General features: G+C 40.7%; 2 protein-coding genes across 5 annotated transcripts in view; both read right to left on the bottom strand.

The window, feature by feature from the left end:
• MEGF10 (multiple EGF like domains 10) overlaps positions 1–6,492 on the bottom strand; it is a 186,336-nt gene extending 179,844 nt beyond the window's left edge. For all 4 annotated transcript variants that reach the window (XR_011339398.1, XM_069880317.1, XM_069880316.1 and 1 more), the window contains exons 1-2: positions 6,364–6,492; positions 916–1,017 (exon numbers count right to left, since the gene is read on the bottom strand). Coding sequence is in view for 3 of the 4 variants with exons in the window: in XM_069880317.1 (XP_069736418.1) it covers positions 916–1,017; positions 6,364–6,479 (218 nt within the window). In the remaining variant the exon portion in view is untranslated. The remainder of the gene's footprint in view (positions 1–915; positions 1,018–6,363) is intronic.
• The window catches only part of PHAX (phosphorylated adaptor for RNA export), a 294,590-nt gene that overhangs the window by 218,858 nt on the left and 56,184 nt on the right, over positions 1–19,548 (bottom strand). The gene's annotated exons all lie outside the window — the stretch shown is intronic.

The following is a 19,548-nucleotide window of genomic DNA, read 5'->3' as shown; positions in this document are numbered from 1 at the left end:
CCCTGCCAAGCAGTGGTGAGAAGCACACAGAAGAAATGCAGAAAACATAGGTTCCTTCTGACACAAGCAAGTAGTATTTATCAGAAGTGGGTTCTCCCACCACTTTCTCCTCTGTGCTCCTCACTGTGTCTCTAAGTCTCCCTGCTCTGGCTTTCCTGGCTGCTGACCACATACTCCACAAAGCAGGAAACACATTCTCACAACACCTGAGACAGTCTGAATTGCCAGCAAAGAACTGCTTGTATGTAAGTGGTGTCATAAGTAAGCAAAGCATAATCTCTCTTTGAACTCAGTATCTGCTTTTTATGTTTTTTTTGATAGGAATGGTTGGACTCGATGATCCGGTGGGTCTGTTCCACCCTGGTAATTCTATGATTCTATGTATTACTTGTACTTATCTGTCTTCTCCAGGTGCTGTGCCCTAGAAGCCTTTCTCACTGCTAATGGTTCATAGTTATGGGCATATTGTTCTGAGGAAAATGCTTTTTACCAGTTTTTCAGCATTCACCTCTTGCTTACTTTCTGCAAGCACAAGAAGTTTCCTTTAACAAATCTCTATTTTCCTTTCAAGTGGCGTACACTTTCCTCAGAACATAAAGTTGCAAGCAGCAAGGGGCTTCTCATGACTTTTCTAAACAAATGCACCTTGCAAGGTGTGAAGAATTTAATTCTGTGTATTGCATGCTTTTTCCCAGCCTGTTCATTTTCTTTTAGCACTCCATGGGATGATACACCCCAACCTGCTAATAAAACACATGAGACATCCTTGGACAAGCATTTTCCAGTTGACACAGCAGTTAGACAAGAGTAGTCAATATAGCTAATGTATCCTACATATCATGCTTGATTTTGACAGACAAAATCTTTACAAATATCTGTGTCAGCAGTTTGACAATACGAAGAATTATACATCACCTGTGTCGTGTGCACTTGAACCAGTTCAGGATGTCAGTACAACTGGTGTAGTAAATTTGATCAAAAGGGTGTGGATATGACTCTTGCACTGTAACTGAATAACTGAGGACAGAGAGAGAGAGAGAAAGCCAACAGATTATCAAGCAAGTCCTTTATAGTACAGTCTGATTTAAATAAGTCCTGGTACAGAAAGGAATAAATATAACAAAATACTCATGTTCAACAAAAACTCACAGAAAGTTCAAATTTAAGTAAAATATGAAAAACCTGATTTTATAAAACAGAAGATGACAATTGAAAGGCTTTTATTCGCCGAACAAAGAAAAACACGTATGTGAAAAGCCATCATGCCTCTACAGTGTAATACCTTTGATTGAATAGAATCATAGAACAGTTCAGGTTGGAAGGGACCTTAAAGGTCATCCAGTTCCAACAGCCCTGGAAGCCCTGGAAGGTATCCCATGGGCAGGGATACCTTCCACTAGATCAGGTTGCTCAAGGACCCATTCAACTTGGCCTTGAACACTTCCAGGGAAGGGCTATCCACAACTTCCCTGGGCAAACTGTTTCAGTGCCTCACCACTCTCAGTATGAAAAATTTCTTCATAAAGTCTATTCTAAATCTTTGCCCTTGTAATTTAAAGCCATTCCCCTCCATTCTATTACTACATGCCCTTGCAAAAAGTCCCTCCATAGCTTTCTTGTATGCCCCCTCCAGGTACCAAAGGCTGCTCTAAGGTATCCTTGGAACCTCCTCTTCTCCAGGCTGAACAACCCCAACTCTCTCAGCCTGGCCTCATAGCAGAGGTGCTCCAGCCCTCTGATCGTCTTTGTGGCCTTCCTCTGGACGTCTTCCAACAGCTCCATACCCTTCTTATGCTGGGTTTCCAGAACTGGACACAATATTCCAGATGAGGTCTCACAAGAGAGGAGTAGAGGGGTAGAATCACCTCCCTCAACCTGCTTGCAACTCTTCTTCTGATGCAGCCCAGGATACGGTTGACCTTCTGGGCTGCAAGCACACACTGCCAACTCACAGAACTATACAATGTTTTGGTTTGGAAGGGACCTTAAAGATCATCTTGTTCCAGCACCCCTGCCATGGGCAGGGGCATCTCCACTCATGTCCAGCTTCTCATCAACCAACACCCCCAAGTCTTTCTCAGCAGCACTGCTCTCAGTCACACCATTCCCCAGCCTATATTGAAATCATGGATTGCCCCAGCCCAGGTGCAGGACCTTGAATTTGGTCTTGTTGAACCTCATGAGGTTCACACAGGCCCACTTTTCCAAATTGTCCAGGTCCCTCTGGATGATGTCCTGTCCTTCTGGTGCACCACTCAGCTTGGTGTCATCTGCAAACTTGCTAAGGGTGCACTCAGTCTTACTGTCTGTATCATCAATGAAAATATTAAACAGCACTGGTCCTGGTACAGACTTCTGAGGGACACCATTTGTCACGGATCTCCATCTGGTCATCAAGCAATTGACTACTACTCTCTGAGTGCGATCATCAAACAATTTCCTACCCACTGAGCAGTCCAGTTGTCACATCCAATTGAGAAAGAAACATGTTGTGGGGGATTGCGTAAAAGGCTTTACAGAAGTCCAGATAGATCACACCTGTTGGTTTTCCTGTGTCCACTGATATTGTCACTCTATCATAGAAAGCCACTTGGTTGGTCAGGCAGGACTTGCCCTTGAAGAATCCATGCTGGCTGTCTCAAATCACCTCCCTGTCCTGCATGTGCTTCAGCATAGCTTTTAGGAGGATCTGTTCTATGATTTGCCCAGGCACTGTGGTGAGGCTGACAGGTTGGTAGTTTCCAGGGTCACTCGTTTTAAAAATGTGCACAATGTTGCCCTTCTTCCAGTCACCAGGGACTTCTCCTGAGTGCCATGACTTTTCAGATATCATGGATAGTGGCAACCACATCAGCCAACTCCCTGCGGACTTGGATGCATCTCATCAGGTCCCACAGACTTATATATGTTCAGGTTCTTCGGGTAGTCACAAAACTGGTCTTCCCCTGCACTGGGAGAGGTTTTACCCTTGATCCCCATCTTGATGTCCATTGATCCAGGAGAGGGGAGCAGAGCAGTTGCCAGTGAAGGCTGAGGCAAAAAAGCTGTTAAGTACCTCAGCCTTCTCCTCATCTGTTGATATGAGGTTACCATTTTCGTTCATCTTTCTTCAACTTTCCTTTTCTAGTTGACATACCTGGGGAAGCCCTTTTTGTTATTCTTTGCTTCCCTTGCCTTCCTTTGCTGCACCTTGGCCTTCCTGACCCTATCCTGACATAATTGGGCAGTGTCCCTGTACTCTTTCCTGTCCCTGCTTGCACTGCCTGTGCAGTTCCCTCTTGCCTTTGAGTTTGACCAGCAGGTCTTGACTCAGCCACGCCAGTCATTTCCCTTCCCTGCCTGATTTCCTACACCTGGGGACTGCGTGCTCTTGCACTCTGTGGAAAGCACCCTTAAATATTTGCCAGCTCTGTTCTGCACCCTCATCCCCATGGATCATGTCCCAGGAAACCTACTGAATCACTCCTTGAAGGGCTGGAATTTTGCTTTCCTAAAATTTAGGGACCTGACTATACTCCTCGCCTGTCTCATATCCCTCTGGACCCTTAACTCCATCAATACATGATCACTGCAGCCCAGGCTGCCTCTGGTCTTGACATCGTTGATGATTTCACTTGCACTGGTGACCATCAGGTCCAAATAGTAGCAGTAAGTATTTAAAGAAAAATAATGTAAGCCTGAATTACAAAAAAACCCCAAACCACCTGTGTCTCAAATGAGAAGCAAATTGAACTAGTGTGTGATTTTTGTTCTCCTATGGCAATACAATTTTACTAATATCATTGAACAGCTGGAAAAACAGGTAAGAGCCAGAAAAAAAGGTTTTCTCCTGTTATGATACAAAACAGAAAAATCTCAATGGATTTTATGAAGAAATTTCGTTTGAAAACTGTAGCTGCATCCATAGCAAAACATCTTCATTGACAGTGAAAATTCTGCCAATTTATTTAAATACTAAGTGGGTGTTAGCACAGAAATATATACAAGTAATAATTATTGAAAAATGATATGAAAATTAAGCAATCTAACTGTTTATTGAACAATCTGACATTATATAAAATTGAAGTCCATATCTTCATTTGTTTATCAGCTAATTTTTAACAGAAGATCATTTATTTTTTTTTCAGAAATACTACACTGAAGTTCTGTTATTATTTTCTCTCCAATTATAAGTGTAGTGTCCTAAAAATAAATCTGTGCTCTGAAGCCCATTGCCTCCAAAGCTGTAGTGGGGCAAGAGGAATAGAGCCCTGTTGCAAAAGGGGAAAATACTGAATCGCCCTAGAAAACTCTTCAGCAGGGTGTCTGTGCTGGCAGTCAGTCTTTGATTGCACAAGAGGCTGGAAAATCCAGGAATGCATGGTAAATTCCTGCAGTAGGACTAATCCCCAGGACCAGACAAGACACTTAAGAAGTACATAGCCCTTCAGCTTTCGCTCATTTTCACTCACACCCTCTTTGATGTCTTTGCACACTTATTGCAGGGTGCCAGTCACAATCTCCTCTTGCCACTGTCATCGCCTAGAGTGAGAGAAATCATCTAGATCCACTTGCTCTCACTGCCCAGATCTTACTCCCTGTTTTTCCTATGTCCATATGAAGGCAAGTAACACTAATCCATCTAGCTGTCCAATATAGACTGATAAAATGTTGTTAGGGTGCTGACACATGCCTTATTCTCTGCCCTTTTTTTAAGCCTGGGCACGTTCTACCCCTTCTTGCTGTGAACATGGTTCATTTGCAAAAGCTATTTTATTAATGGCTGAGGTAAATTTATTTGAAGCATATAGCACTGCCAGTGACAGCAGCAGTAAAAAGCTTTCTCTGGGGTTTTAGGCTCTCATACGTAGGGCACCTTTGCCTATTCTGAGCAACAGCATGAATGTTGCGCTAAGTTTACTTGTAATTCCTCCTGATTTCTGCGATTCATGCAACAAAATGGGCATTACTGCTAGAATTATTTTTTTTTCTGCAGACTTCAACTAGTTTGTTTTAAAACACATTATGCAATGTAAACAGTTATATTTCTGGGTTTTCCCCAATTTTGTTTTTGCTATGTTGTAACTTCCTTCAAAATCAACTTTTATCTATGAAAACAGTAAACAAAGCATACACAATATAGAGCAGGATCCAGTAACATTGTATGCCTGAATACAGTAAACATGTATTCAAAATGGTAAATACTTCATGTACACGTTATTGTATAAGGTAAACTATAAACAACAGTAGGGGCAGAGACTCAAATGCTTCAAATGAAACTCAGATAAACTCCTGAAAAGCCCTTGATTTTTTTTCATAGAGAGACTTTTAAAGAAAGGAAATAAAAATTCCAATATTCTTTGTAATATTGAGAGAGTTGGGGTTGTTCAGCCTGGAGAAGAGAAGGCTCCATGGAGAACTTACAGTGACCTTCCAATACCCAAAGGGGGCATTACAAGAAAGCTGGGGAGAGACTTTTTTACAAAGGCTTGTAGTGATAGGACAAGGGGCAATGGGTATAAAATGGAGAGGGGCAGATTTAGACTAGACATAAAGAGGAACTTCTTCACTATGAGAGTGGTGAGGCACTGGCACAGGTTGCCCAGGGAAGCTGTGGCTGCCCCATCCCTGAAGGTGTTCAAGGCCAGGCTGGATGGGGCCTTGGGCAGCCTGATCTAGTGGGAGGTGTCCCTGCCCATCACAGGGGAGTTGGAACTGGATGATCTTTAAGGTCCTTTCCAAGTCAAAATATTCTATGATTCTATGTTTCTAATAAGGTTTGGTTTCACTACTATAACCTTTACACTAGAAAAAGATGCAAAGCAAATGCTTGTTGCTGTACCTCTCTTAGTCATTGTGGTGCTCCCCTTGCAATTAACATGAAACTAGGGCAACAAGTGGACAAATGAACTGATGAACTTCTTTCTGTGTGTTATACATCTCAAAACCACATGCAAAAAAATAAACAACAAATCTTATTTCAAATTCTGTGAATGATGAACAGGAAAGAATCAGCATAAACAAATTTGGCTAAACTCTAACATGGTTCATTATATTTTGCATACATAAAAGCTTCTTTTCACTTAAACTAAAAAGCTATTTTTATTCACTTCTTGCATCCAGATGGTTGTGTAACATTGCTGGTGCCACTGTAGTGTTTTTTGCATCTTAACCCCTACTGCAGTGATGACTGCATTTCAGCCCAGTGTGAAACAGTCCCATATTTATCCATGAACATTCCTTGCTCAAGCAGTAATGTGAAGTTTTTTCCCCAGTTTATTACTCCACTAAATGCCTTAAATAATTTAAAATGTTCCAAGTAAAACAAAACAAAATTATTACAATCAGAATACATATCATGTATTTTCCAGAAGAAAATGTTACCTTTCCCAGTGGCTGCACACATTGGGATCTTCCAAATTCAAAGATAAAGTTGTCCCCATCCAATAGTACAGGAGTATGACAGGGAAGCCAAAATGGGAGTTCAAATTAAGAATCATCTTTCAAAAAAGGAGGCTGTAAGAAAAAAACTATTTCAAATACAGTAACAATATTATACAAAATATAAAGGAGCTAAAACTATTGATCTGTACATTATCAATATATGAGACAGATGGAGAAGGAGAGGGAGAGGGAGAAGGAGAAAGAAGGAGAAGGAGAAGGAGAAGGAGAAGGAGAAGGAGAAGGAGAAGGAGAAGGAGAAGGAGAAGGAGAAGGAGAAGGAGAAGGAGAAGGAGAAGGAGAAGGAGAAGGACCCAAATGGAGTAGTTTCATATGACTGGCAAGGTGGCCAGCTGGTGAACAAATCACATGTTAGAGGTCCCACTGTTCCATCAAATTGCAGGCAGTCAGGCTCAGTCTGTCTAGTGGTGGTTTGTCCACACCAACTGACAGCGCTGCAATTTAAAATAAAGGCTGGCATTTGCTCAAGACCGCAGAAGAGTAGAAAGGTTCAACCGATAGCACATCATAAGAAATCCTGCACATCATTTACTCACAGGAGGGGCTTGTGCTACATTGCCACCATCACTCCCAAGTTCTGTAGCCTATGCTGCCTTCTTAAAAAACCCAGATGCCGCCCTATCTCAAGCAGTATCTTTTACAAAAAGGTATCCTCCAAAATTATATTTGATTTCACTGTGTGGCCTCCCTAAGAATGCCTGAGCATCCGAACCCCAGGTGATCCCCAGGATCTGCTTGGGAAAGGCTGTGCCTCAACACCTGGGCACAACCTCAACCTGCTCCAGATACCACTTTCCTAAAAGAAACATGGACAGATGAAAGTCAGAGGAACAAGGTGTTCTGTAGGACTCAGGGGCTGATGATATTTATTTTGTAATGCAAACATATAAACAAATTATGGAATATTCCTTATCAGTTCTTCAAGATGATAAACAATACTATTGGAAAGTGAAGTGCAAACTCAGGACTTGCAGAAAATGGCACAGCGCTTTTACTAACTGATCTATAATTTCCATGCAAACAAATTAATCACAGGGAGAGTTTAAATGACTTAGCTTTACATTGTTAACAGTCAGTCTCACATGTTATCCTGCACTGTTAGTTCTCTTTAAATTCCCAAAACAGTTTGCAAAAATATCCCCTCCTCTGCCACTTGCACAATTCCCAAATACAGTAAATATGCAAATAAAAAATTCATTGTAATATAAAAATCTAAAATACTATCCTAACACTTTGACTAGGTCTATCTTTGTTTTCAAGCAAATGATTTTAACTTGCATGCTGAGATACTTCCAATTCAACCTGCTCTTCATCCCCAAATGCCAGAATGAACACTGGTAATAGGTAATCTGTAATGCCCTAAACTACTATGTCTCCCTGCCAATGAACATTTAGCCTTATATCCTCATTTTCAGACAAATTTTAACACTATGTGGCTAAAAAGATGCACTATAATAAGCAAACAATTTCTAACAAATATGTTTGTTTTGAAATAATACAAATATTTTAAATAAAGTAAATTAGAAATAGAAATTTCTTGCTTTCAATATTATGGAACACAAGCAAATCACATCAACAACTTTATTTTAAGAGAAAAAAGTCCACCGAGTCAGGAAAAAAAATAGAGATGAAATAGTCTTACTTTGCAATACCTTCCTCAGAAGTCAGTATAAAAAAGGTCACAAAAAGAAACTAGTATATTTAAGATATCTGAGGATACAGAACTTACCCTGTTTTGCTAAATCCCCCTTGAAAAATGAGTGCTGCTGAAAGACATTTCATGGTCTGTAACTGTTTCTCTGCACGCACACTGCATAGCATAATAGTAAAAGTGCAGTTGTCTCAAAAGCAGCAAAACCAGCTGTATTTTTAGCTAAAACATTCAATGAAGTAGTAATTTCTCTCATTAAAAATAGACACTTTGATTATGCAGACTCTGAAATAGATTTCCGTTTTTTCTTTTATTCTCAACTTCAGTAACTTTCCTTCTGGATACATTTAACAAAATTTAAAATAAAAAAAAAATTATTTGCATGAACCCCCTAGTGTAAAACTTGATTGCATTCCAGATCTTTTGCTTAATCATTAAGGAAAATCAAAACAGAAAATCAGTGCAACTGATTAGCGTTGCTGAAGTGCTTATATTAGCAATAAAAAATGTAGATGACTCCTTTAACCCTTGTTGTCTACAGCTTGTACTGAGATACTCTGTTCAGAGATTCACTTTTCTTATTACATATTTCCTAAATTGCCTCACCCAATAACACACTGGTACTGTCACTATCTACATAAACATAGTACCACAGTTTAAGTACTGAAAATGCTCATGTTGGAGAATGCCTTTGCTATGCAAATTAGTGATTAAGTAGACATATGAAAGACTAACTCATGCTAAAACAGAAAGTGACTCTGACCTCCAACAATATATTGTATAATTTATACTCCTGAGCTGCAAACAGGAATTTTGCTACCACCAGGCATCAAGCCTTCTATTGTGAGTAGCGCCATTGACCTCCATGAAAAAGAACTTCAGAGAGGCAAATTGTTGTTCACAAAATACTCTGCAATATCCAGCAACACATTTGCATATATGGGGGGAGGGAAAGACATTCTTCAAAAAACATTCCCCAATAATTTTGATGGCTAACCAGCATGTACGACTTCATCAATGCAGGTGAAATCTCTGACTTCACAACTGAACAGTCCACACAAAAAAATGTTACTTAGCCCATTGTTTTCCCACTAAGGTACATAATACAACATGTACGCCTCCACAGAACACTAAAATCTTATTGCCTCAAAGAATTTTTTACGCTATTTGAGGCAAAAAAATTAGTTGACAAAGCTGCATTTTTACTCTCATTTGGGCAAAATCCTTAAGGCAAGTCCTGTGCAATACGAGGTCTGTTTAGCTCAGAGACTTTTCTGTTTCCCTGGACTTCAATACAGGCCCATGTTTTAAAATTGTTTAGAGGAAAGCAGTGCAGCTGCATGAAGCAACCATAGACTACTCCTCCACGTTTCTGTGATCTAACTAGAGAAATGTAGCTCACTACGTATTTATTATGCCAAAGGAAGATACTAATAGTATCAATAACAGTCATATTAAAAAAAAATCTAATCCTCTTAAGGCATATTATAATTACTAACAAGCTCATTTTAAAAGTGTAACAGATATACAGGTATCCCCAAAATATAATCCTGTATATTACAGGTACTCCCCTACAACACATTTTAATTTGAGCAACTACACAAACTACATATTTCTCGCTACTAAGTAGGTGAAAAATCCTGTATGTGTACCATTTAAACACAGACAATTAACCATTACTACCCATCACCTGAGACCTGTAAGCTCTTTCTCTGCCACTATCAACTATGTTGACAGGTTTGCACGCATTTTGCTTTAGTTTGGGTTTTTTTCATTTGGAGTTCAGGATCAAAACCAGAGAGAGCGCAGATAACTAAAAGAAATAAACAAATCCTTCTCCTCCACGTAGTGAAAATTGAGACATTAATCTCTTCACCCATCCTGAGGGAACACAGGTCTCCCTCAGATTTGTCTTAACAAGAGGTACATGGATATAAGTGGAAATAGGGGAGGATGGGGCAAGGGAAGGTAAAACAATGCAAAACATAAAAGAAGTCAAGGTTGTTCAAGGTCGCGAACAAATATTTTTTAGTCCACAAAATCAAGTGCTGCTGGTGAATTAAGCAGGATTAGAACTGCATAAGCAACAGAGAATAGCATGATACAGTGGCTAACATGACATAATAGACCCAAGACCAAAGGAAACAGTGATATAGCTTTGTCATTACTGTTGCAAAAGCATTTTTAGCACTGCAACATAAAAAATGCAGCAGGAATATGCCATTTAGTTGGAAGATAAACTTCAGAATTAGTAAGAGCTTTTCATACTCTGTTATGGTATCTCTAAGGTTTGCCACATTGATTTCTGTATTTCTGCAGTGATACAGCACAGGGATGTCTAGGCTGTAATCCCATGGGATGTTCTTACACTGCATTAACCTGCATGTACAGCAAATGATGTTTTAAAAAAATCTTCATTCAGTCCATCATAGCTAAACTTCCAGACTGAATGGCAAACCACACAGTCATTATGCAGGATCCCTTGCTGGTGCCTCTGCTTTCACAGTCTCCAGAGCACAACAAAGCCAGCACCTCATAACAGACTGCTACCTGTAACTAGAAATCATGGCTCCAGACAAGATAAATGACTTTTTTTGCAAAGATTTTCTAGTGAAGAATTGCTTGGTCCTTCACTTCCTAGATAGTGTTTTTCATAGAATCACACTCTTCTCACTCCTGAGGTTCAGCTCCTATAACCACCGGCACAATTTGTTTATAAAATCCTCTTCTACACTACTGACTAATGTCAGGCAAGGCAAAATTTGAACTTGACCTAATATTGTCAATGATGATTAGTCCCGTGTTAACTTCAGTGAAAAAAATAAATGATTGCTTTTATTGATTACATTAGTGAATTAATGGGTGAAGAGCAGAAGGCGTTTTTCCTTTGGAAATGAGTTTGATGGTGTGTCACATGAAACCTCACTCATAAACCAAATACAAATTATTCCTGAATAGCAGTATTATAACACAGATCCCAGGGTGGCTGAAGAAGTACAATCACAGCAAATGTAAACAGAGTGACTGGTCTTTTCTTGAATCCTCAAAATATGTCATTTCAAAGGCATCATTGCCAGTTAGGGGAGCTCAGAAAATATTTACGTGCAATTCATCTGGCAAAACTGAAGCTCTGCTTGTCAGAAAATGTGTGGGATCTGGGCAGTTAAAATGACGGTTTGCTAAATGATAAACCAACAGCGCCCTGAACTGAATGACCCTTTCACACTTCCCATAATCAGAGATTACAAGGGCTTTTCTTGATGCAACTTAATCAAATCTGACCCTCTTAGCTCATGCTTCTTTACATTTAAACATCAATGCTCATCCGAATGTGTGCCAGCTGACAAGTATTGCTTAGCCTTACTGACAATCTGACCCTGCTAGATGCATTTTCTAGATACATGACTAGCTGTAGATGGTACTAACCCAATCACTGAGCTCTCTACCAAAACACTGTACTAATTTCCTTATTTCATACCCTAGCACAGAAAAGTAACAGCCTCTCCAGGTTTTCTCTTCACACATTTATTCTTCAGAAAGCTTTTTCACTCTCAAGGGGATGGAACCCATTTATGCCAAGTAAGATAAGGTTAGGCCTACAAGCCAATGAAGCTGCATCCCAGTCTTCCCTTCTCAAATATCTGCAAATCTGGATTAAAAACTAAAGTGCCCCTAAGGCACTCAAAAAGATTTATACCACAGACAAAGTCTCAAATTTGAGTTAGTACCTAAGATTCCAAGTGAAACAGATACATTTGAAGAGTCAATAGGTGCTGAAAATGGACTGAGTGCATGCAATGGAGGAACAATTAATTTATACTGGTACCTGAAGAATAACCAAATCACAGGCTGAGTGTGTTGGAACAAGTCTCTTTTGTGGAGACAGATATACTGCTAGGTTTTTAAGTGCCATGCTACCATTTTTATTTGTCTGTCTTTCTTTATCAGAGGCTTCTAGAAAAAATCAGCTTTATTTAATCACAGTGTTTGTGTATATGTTCTGGCCTCCCACCTAAACTTCCAAATCCATTGGTCATTAAAACTGGAGCTGATGGAAGTGAAGATGTCTTGAACTGTCAAGTTCCAGGAAATCCATTAGTAACGCACAAGTCTGGAGGAAACCAGGCTTTATTTGCCCATAAGTCATGGAAATACCTGTTTTAAAAGCTATGGCATCACAATCCTTTAAGTAACATTATTTTGCAGGCTGCATATCTGTACCATTGCATCTAGATATGAACGTAATAATACATGAACTTCTCTTAAATTATAGAGAGCATCTGTTAAAACTGTATTTTGGAAGCAGGCACCTTCTATTTAAACATGAAAACTTTCAGATGGAGAGACTGGGAGCTGTGACACTGCACGCTGTTTGACAAGTGTCAAGCAATCTCTTGGCCTACAGTTACACAGACAGTTATATTTCCCGAAAGAAATAAGGTAATTACGAACATTGAAGGAAACAGAAATCTTCAACTTTCAGCAAATGTCAAGCCTTATAATAGCAATACCACCCAGTGCCATGGCAGGGTCCCACATGGCTGGCCTTTCCAAAAGCACAGACCTATTTTGTCACTAGCACAAACTGGATCCTGGAAGATTCTGTATTTCACTGCAAGTCACTCAGTGTATCTTCTACAAGATTTGTTCTTACTGAGAAAGATCAGGTGAGAGTTCCTCTAGGATCTTCCAGCCTCAAGATTCTTCGGCTTTCTGGCTTCGTTTACTGCCATGCAATACCCTCACCATGTAGTGAGAGTTTCCAAAGCCGCTAAACTGGGAGGGATGATGTACGCACTTATTAGTCCTCTGCTTCCTCAAATCAGTATTAAAAGGAGAAGGAAACAAAGTTCAGTGGAAGTCAAGTTTGCACAAGGCAAAGAGGCATGGTAAAGACAAATGCCAGCATGACAAAACCTTTGCAGATGGACTTATTATTTCTCTGATGCAGGCAGGCTGTCAAACATCGCAAGCAAGGGGTCACTTCACTGTAGGTGTCATTGTTCACTAAATTGCAGCACTGTTCACATTAGGAGAGAACTTTTTTCAGGCAGATATCAAATATAGGTCTCGAACACGTAAACCTGTGATCATTAAAATTACCTACTGCACATGGCAGAGTATGTGTAAAGATTATTCACACGAGGAGTCCATAGGATGAACTTTTAACACAAATCTTCTGGCTAAATGTTCTGTTTGGTTATTTTCCAGACAGATTATCAAGCTACCAAATAAAGATAGTTAAATCTGTCTAGAATCCAAACCAAAATATCTATAAAGTACACTTTCAGAAGACAAAGTAGCATCTAGAACAGAAACCCTGATATACTTCTTTTACACAAGATGCTTTAAGGGAATCATATAAAACTATGCTGAGTAAGTATATTTACTGTCTCTTTCTGCTCCGGGTGCTAGTGCTCTGGGTACTAGTGGGTAATAATTTATTGCTTTAACTTCAGGCTCTTGTACCAAAAAAAGTGGGAAAATTCATCAGGATGCTTAATGGTCCCTTGTCCCAATTCAAATAATCAAACATGACTAAGTGATGGACAGAGATACTCTATGTGAGATAAAGAAGGACAAATTGTTTCTAAAAAAAATTATAATAAACCAGTTTTGTAAGTACAGAACATTGAAAATCTTCACAGGACGCGTCTGTACAGTTAAAGGTAGCATTGTTTCAAGATCATGATTTTGGGTAATGCCAAAGTGCAACTTGTCAACAGGGGACAACTTGGGACCAAGAGCAGTTCCCCTTTCTATGCAGAGGGAAAACTTTTTCTAGAAAGGCCACTCTCAACCACCATCTCTTTCTTTTAGTGCGTACATACATTTGCAGGTTGCCATTTCCCAGCTAACTGCCACTCTGTGGGCAAGCTATTGCATCTGTTTGTTGCCGGCACGCTCCAGTCAGACCTTCAAGACTTTCCTCCTCCCCTTCCAGCCTCTATCCACAGCTGCAGATTGCATAGCTACCCCTAGGGAAGTCAGTTGGTATGATCTGGAAGAAAATTGGTGGGATGCAGAGATATTCAAGAACCAGGGGCTAGCTGGGACAAGGCTACTGATGCAGGGACCAGCAGATTTCAGTCTTTAATTGTAAAGAAAGTTGTTCCAGCTGTGTACAAACCCAGGAGCTAGAGGAGCAAAATGAGGCTCCCATGATCCAAGAGGAGGTGGTCAGAGCCTTGCTAGCCCGACTAGACAGCCACAAGTCTATGGGGCCGGACGGGATTCATCCAAGGGTATTGAAGGAGCTGGTGGATGTGCTGGCCAAACCCCTTTCCATCATCTTCCAACAGTCCTGGAAGACTGGGGAAGTTCCATTGGACTGGAGGCTGGCTGATGTTGTGCCCATCTACAAGAAGGGTTGCAGGCAGGATCCAGGGAACTACAGGCCTGTCAGTCTGACCTCAGTGCCAGGGAGAGTCATGGAGCAGGTGATCTTGAGTGCTATCATGAAGCACATGCAAGAGAAACGGGTGATCAGGCCCAGTCAACACGGGTTCACAAAAGGCAGGTCTTGCCAAACTAACCTGATCACCTTCTATGACAAAGTGACTTGGCTGCTGGATGAGGGAAAGGCTGTGGATGTATCTTCCTGGACTTCAGTAAAGCCTTTGACACAGTTTCTCACAGCGTTCTGCTTGAGAAACTGTCAGCCTCTGGCCTGGACAGGCGCACACTCTCCTGGGTGGAAAACTGGTTGGATGGCCGGGCCCAGAGAGTGGTGGGAAATGGTGTGAAATCCAGCTGGAGGCCAGTGACAAGTGGGGTTCCCCAGGGCTCAGTGCTGGGTCCAGCACTGTTCTATGTCTTTACCAATGACCTGGAAGAAGGCACTGAGGACACCCTTAGCAAGTTTGCAGATGACACTAAGCTGGGTGGAAGTGTCGATCTGCTGGAGGGTAGGGAGGCTCTGCAAAGGGATCTGAACAGGCTGGACCACTGGGCTGAGACCAACGGCATGAGGTTTAACAAGGCCAAATGCTGGGTCCTGCACTTGGGGCACAACAACCTTGTGCAGTGCTACAGACTAGGAGAAGTCTGTCTAGAAAGCTGCCTGGAGGAGAGGGACCTGGGGGTGTTGGTTGACAGTGACTGAACATGAGCCAGCAGTGTGCCCAGGTGGCCAAGAAGGCCAATGGCATCTTGGCTTGTATCAGAAACGGCGTGACCAGCAGGTCCAGGGAGGTTATTCTCCCTCTGTACTCAGCACTGGTGAGACCGCTCCTTGAATCCTGTGTTCAGTTCTGGGCCCTTCACCACAAGAAGGGGGTTGAGGCTCTGGAGCAAGTTCAGAGAAGAGCAACAAAGCTGGTGAAGGGGCTGGAGAACAGGCCTTATGAGGAGCGGCTGAGAGAGCTGGGGTTGTTTAGCCTGGAGAAGAGGAGGCTGAAGGGTGACCTCATTGCTCTCTACAACTACCTGAAAGGAGGTTGTGTAGAGGAGGGTGCTGGCCTCTTCTCCCAAGTGACAGGGGACAGGACGAGAGGGAATGGCCTCAAACTCCGCCAGGGGAGATTTAGGCTGGACATTAGGAAAAATTTTTTCACAGAAAGGGTCATTGGGCACTGGAACAGGCTGCCCAGGGAGGTGGTTCAGTCACCTTCCCTGGAGGTGTTTAAGGCCCGGGTGGATGATGTGCAAAGGGACATGGCTTAGTGTTTGACAGGAATGGTTGGACTTGATGATCCGGTGGGTCTCTTCCAACCTGGTTATTCTATGATTCTATGATTCTATGATTTCAGATTGTACACAGATCGCACCTATCAGCCCTAGGCATCTTTCCCAGGATGACTGTTAACAGTTAACAGTAATGAAAGCAAATAACACATTTTAAGAGAGGCTATATGGTGTAGACCTTGATAGAAAAATCACACAGACAGACTTCCTTTCCTCCACTTTCCCTTTTCCTTTTTTTATCAAACAATGCATTCCTTACTGGGTCATCAGTCTGTATATTAATCCCAGGGCTGTTATAATAATACAGGTGAATGCTGTAATCTTAAGAGTAAAAATTCTTCCCTTTTCCAGACACAGTGTCTGTTATATACTGGCAAAATTCTTCAGTCTGCAGTTCCGCACACTTAAGACAGCCTTTTACTGGACCCTTTCACTATGAAAATCGGACAAATGAACACCCTTATTTGTTTATATCTTCTAGTTGCTAATGAACTGTTATGATATGATTTGTCAACAAATTTGTTGTTAATACTGCTTCGGCACATTTATCTTTGTAAGTAATGCAAGGAAATGCCATTTTGCATATAGTGCTCTGCAGAAAATGACGCTGTCATTCCTGTTAGCTCCTTTTATCATGATACCAAACATTTCACTCCTATAACTCCTTATCACAGTACTTTGTTACAGATTTTAATTATCAAATGATCTTTTTAAGTTAATTAACTCTGATGCCATCTCCTTTTAACAGCTTCTGAACATTTCAATGCATTACTTGTCAGCTTTTCTTTTCCACTTCCAGCAATCCAGATCAAAGCTTCTATGATCCATTGCACATGCCTCCCTCCAGCCTCCACAAGGCAAATCCAAAAGATTCTGGTACTTTGGAATGGGGAACCCATAAGTGATTCATTTGACACTTCATACATTCACTTCTTTCATCTTTTACTCTGGTGTTTGCAAAGGTTAGAATGGATGTAGAACGCCTGCATTCTTTCCTCAAAGGGGAAAATGGAAGACCATAGTGCAAAACCAAAAGAGACTGGTTAATTCTTTATGATGAGGGCAGTGAGGCACTGGCACAGGCTGCCCAAAGAAGTCGTGGCTGCCCCATCCCAACAAGTGTTCAAGGCCAGGCTGGATGGAGCTTTGAGTAACCTGGTCTAGTGGGAGGTGTCCCTGCCTATGGCAGGGGGATGGAACTGGATGATGTTCAAGGTGTCTTCCAACCCAAACTGTTCTATGATTCTATGCATTCTATTTTTTTAACAAAACTGCACTTAAATGGACAAATCCTATTCCCATTAAAGTCAAAGGCAACTCTCCCCTGAACAGCTTTCAGTAAGACTACAACATAACCTGGTGATCGTATAAAGTGCATAATTTGTAAGACTGTGGTTTTCACAGTAAACCAGCTCAACAACATTGTGAGATCATTTCAGCTGCTCTTAGCTGGAGTAAATGGAAGGAGCTCTATAGACGAACAGACCAGACCGTTTTTCCCACCTACTAATTTCCTTTCTCACACAACTCCCTATCTCTCTCTACAACAGTTAATTTACTGCTGCTTTAAGGCCCTGATAAGACGCCATAAAGTGATCATAATGTGTACATTTATACTGCAGTTGTACATCATTACTACTGCCCCAGGAGAAATGGGCAAGACTTAAGTTTTATTCTAACTGCATACTTTCCGTAACACCTGTAAGCACATGCAGTTATGGAAACAATGCTTTTATCTGTGAGCTTCTTCCTGACCTTCACTTACTAGATTGTTTGATTTGCTCTGCTCCTTGATGCTACAGTGTGATAAATTGTACCCATTATTCCGTTTGTAGCCCGTAATATCTACAGATGTAATATGAACAACAGGTTAAGGAACAGCTGAGCATTTAAAACACCTAAACTCAATATTACATTCTTCTAAAAAAAAAAAAATAACAAGCTTAAAGCCATGTTTGCAGTTGTATAATTTTAGTGCTTAGTCCCCCAACCTGTCAACAGAGAAAAAAAATATTCCTAGGGAGAAATTCAGCTTGCCAGATGCACACGGTGTCTGCAGGCTTTCTCTCTTTTTTCGTGTGTGTGTATGTGTGCATATGCACCTGTAAACTGGTGCATACATATGAATGCAGGTAAATGTTCACAGACAGATTCAGTATACTCCTCGATAAATAGTTGAAGCTGTAAGACAAGACACTGCACTTTAGTGAATAAATGATATTTCTAAGAAATACACCTGCTACCAATACTTGTGATAGACAGTATAAAAACACATTCTCCCCAACAATAAACAACTTTGTATTCTATGAATAAAACTACTTTGATACTAAAAGAGTAATTTCATATCGAGTTTCCAGTTCCGATTTACATCAGTTTCAGTTTTTTCTTACCAAAAATTTCAAGGCATCTCAAATCGTTCAATTCCTAAATTGACTGCCTTTAATGATGAATAAGACTCTCCCTTAAAAAGTGTGCCTGGTACATCATTAAAAGCAATTAATGAAGGCAAATGCCTTAGAAGCTCTAACAGTCAAAAGAAGATTTTTTTTTAATTAATATCTTTTTTCAAGATAATTTCTCTTATTAAAAAATGTAAATTTACTTTGGTTACAGGTTATCTGAAGCATAAATATCTGCTGCTAATCCCAGCTGCTGGCAGTGTAATTTGAACCTAGAAGAATCAAGACCACATTTTTATTAACTTGAGCACAAGGCCCTAAATCCCTCAAAATGTTATCCTTCAGGACATGTGTTGCCTTCTTGAAGCTTGTACCTCATGCAGTATAGGCTGTAAAAGGACAGAAGTAGCACAAGTACATATCTGTCATTACAAAATGGTCTATTCATAGCACTGTCTGACAAAGCACCTTTAGAAACAAGGCACCCTATTCAGAGATCTAATTTTTGCTGACATTTTTATGCCAAATTAAAAAAATCTCTATGATGGTGGGCTTAATGAGGTATTTTGTTATTCTCTGTAATAAAAATTAAAAGAGAGAGACAGAATTCTCCAGCTTAATTGCCACATCTGTTATTAGGCACTTCACTGTGATTGACTAGAGTGTGTGTGTCAAGAAACTGTGCCAGCGAACAGGCAAACTTTCTAAGTTAATACCAGTCCAACTGGTATTAACAGCATCTCTGCTACAAAGCACCTTACAAATAAAGGAACATTGGCCTTGGTTCAGTCATTCACTAAAAAACCCCCAAGTATTAGGTCTTAATGCATGTTTTTTCTTTAAAAGATAAAAAAAGCATTCACTGTTTTCAGTAGGAAATTCAGGAGTCATCTGAATGTTTAATCTTTAATTAATGCATGAGAGACATCGGGAATTCAGAGTTTGGAAATGGAATATGATGAAATTTCATGTTCAGAAATACATTTGCTGCCTTATTTTGCTAGCTGATGAGCAACCAGTTGAGAAGACAGTGAAAGCGCAGCATTTGCAAAGGGACTGGATGATTGCAGTTTCTGGGAAGAGTGAAAAGGGAATGGATACTCTGATCTGTGTGGAAATTTGGAACGAAACTTGAATTTATAAAATCACTTGTTCTATCTAAACTTATTGCAGCCGAACAGCTCAATACTGCCAGGTCACCTCACTGGCTGCAACAAGGACACTCCAGGCAGCTTAGCTTGGCCCTTTGCGCAGAGACATCAAACCTGACTCCAGCTCCCTGGCAGGAGACAGTGCAAATGAGTAGGGGAAAGCAAAGCCCATGTAATAGTGAGAGATCAGAGAAGCCACCTTGAGGGATCACGTGATGCC

Source organism: Phaenicophaeus curvirostris, chromosome Z (assembly GCF_032191515.1).
Source record: "Phaenicophaeus curvirostris isolate KB17595 chromosome Z, BPBGC_Pcur_1.0, whole genome shotgun sequence".
Taxonomy (NCBI): Eukaryota; Metazoa; Chordata; class Aves; order Cuculiformes; family Cuculidae; genus Phaenicophaeus; species Phaenicophaeus curvirostris.
The sequence above is the reverse complement of the archived record's forward strand: the minus strand, read 5'-3'. Positions and strand labels throughout refer to the sequence as shown.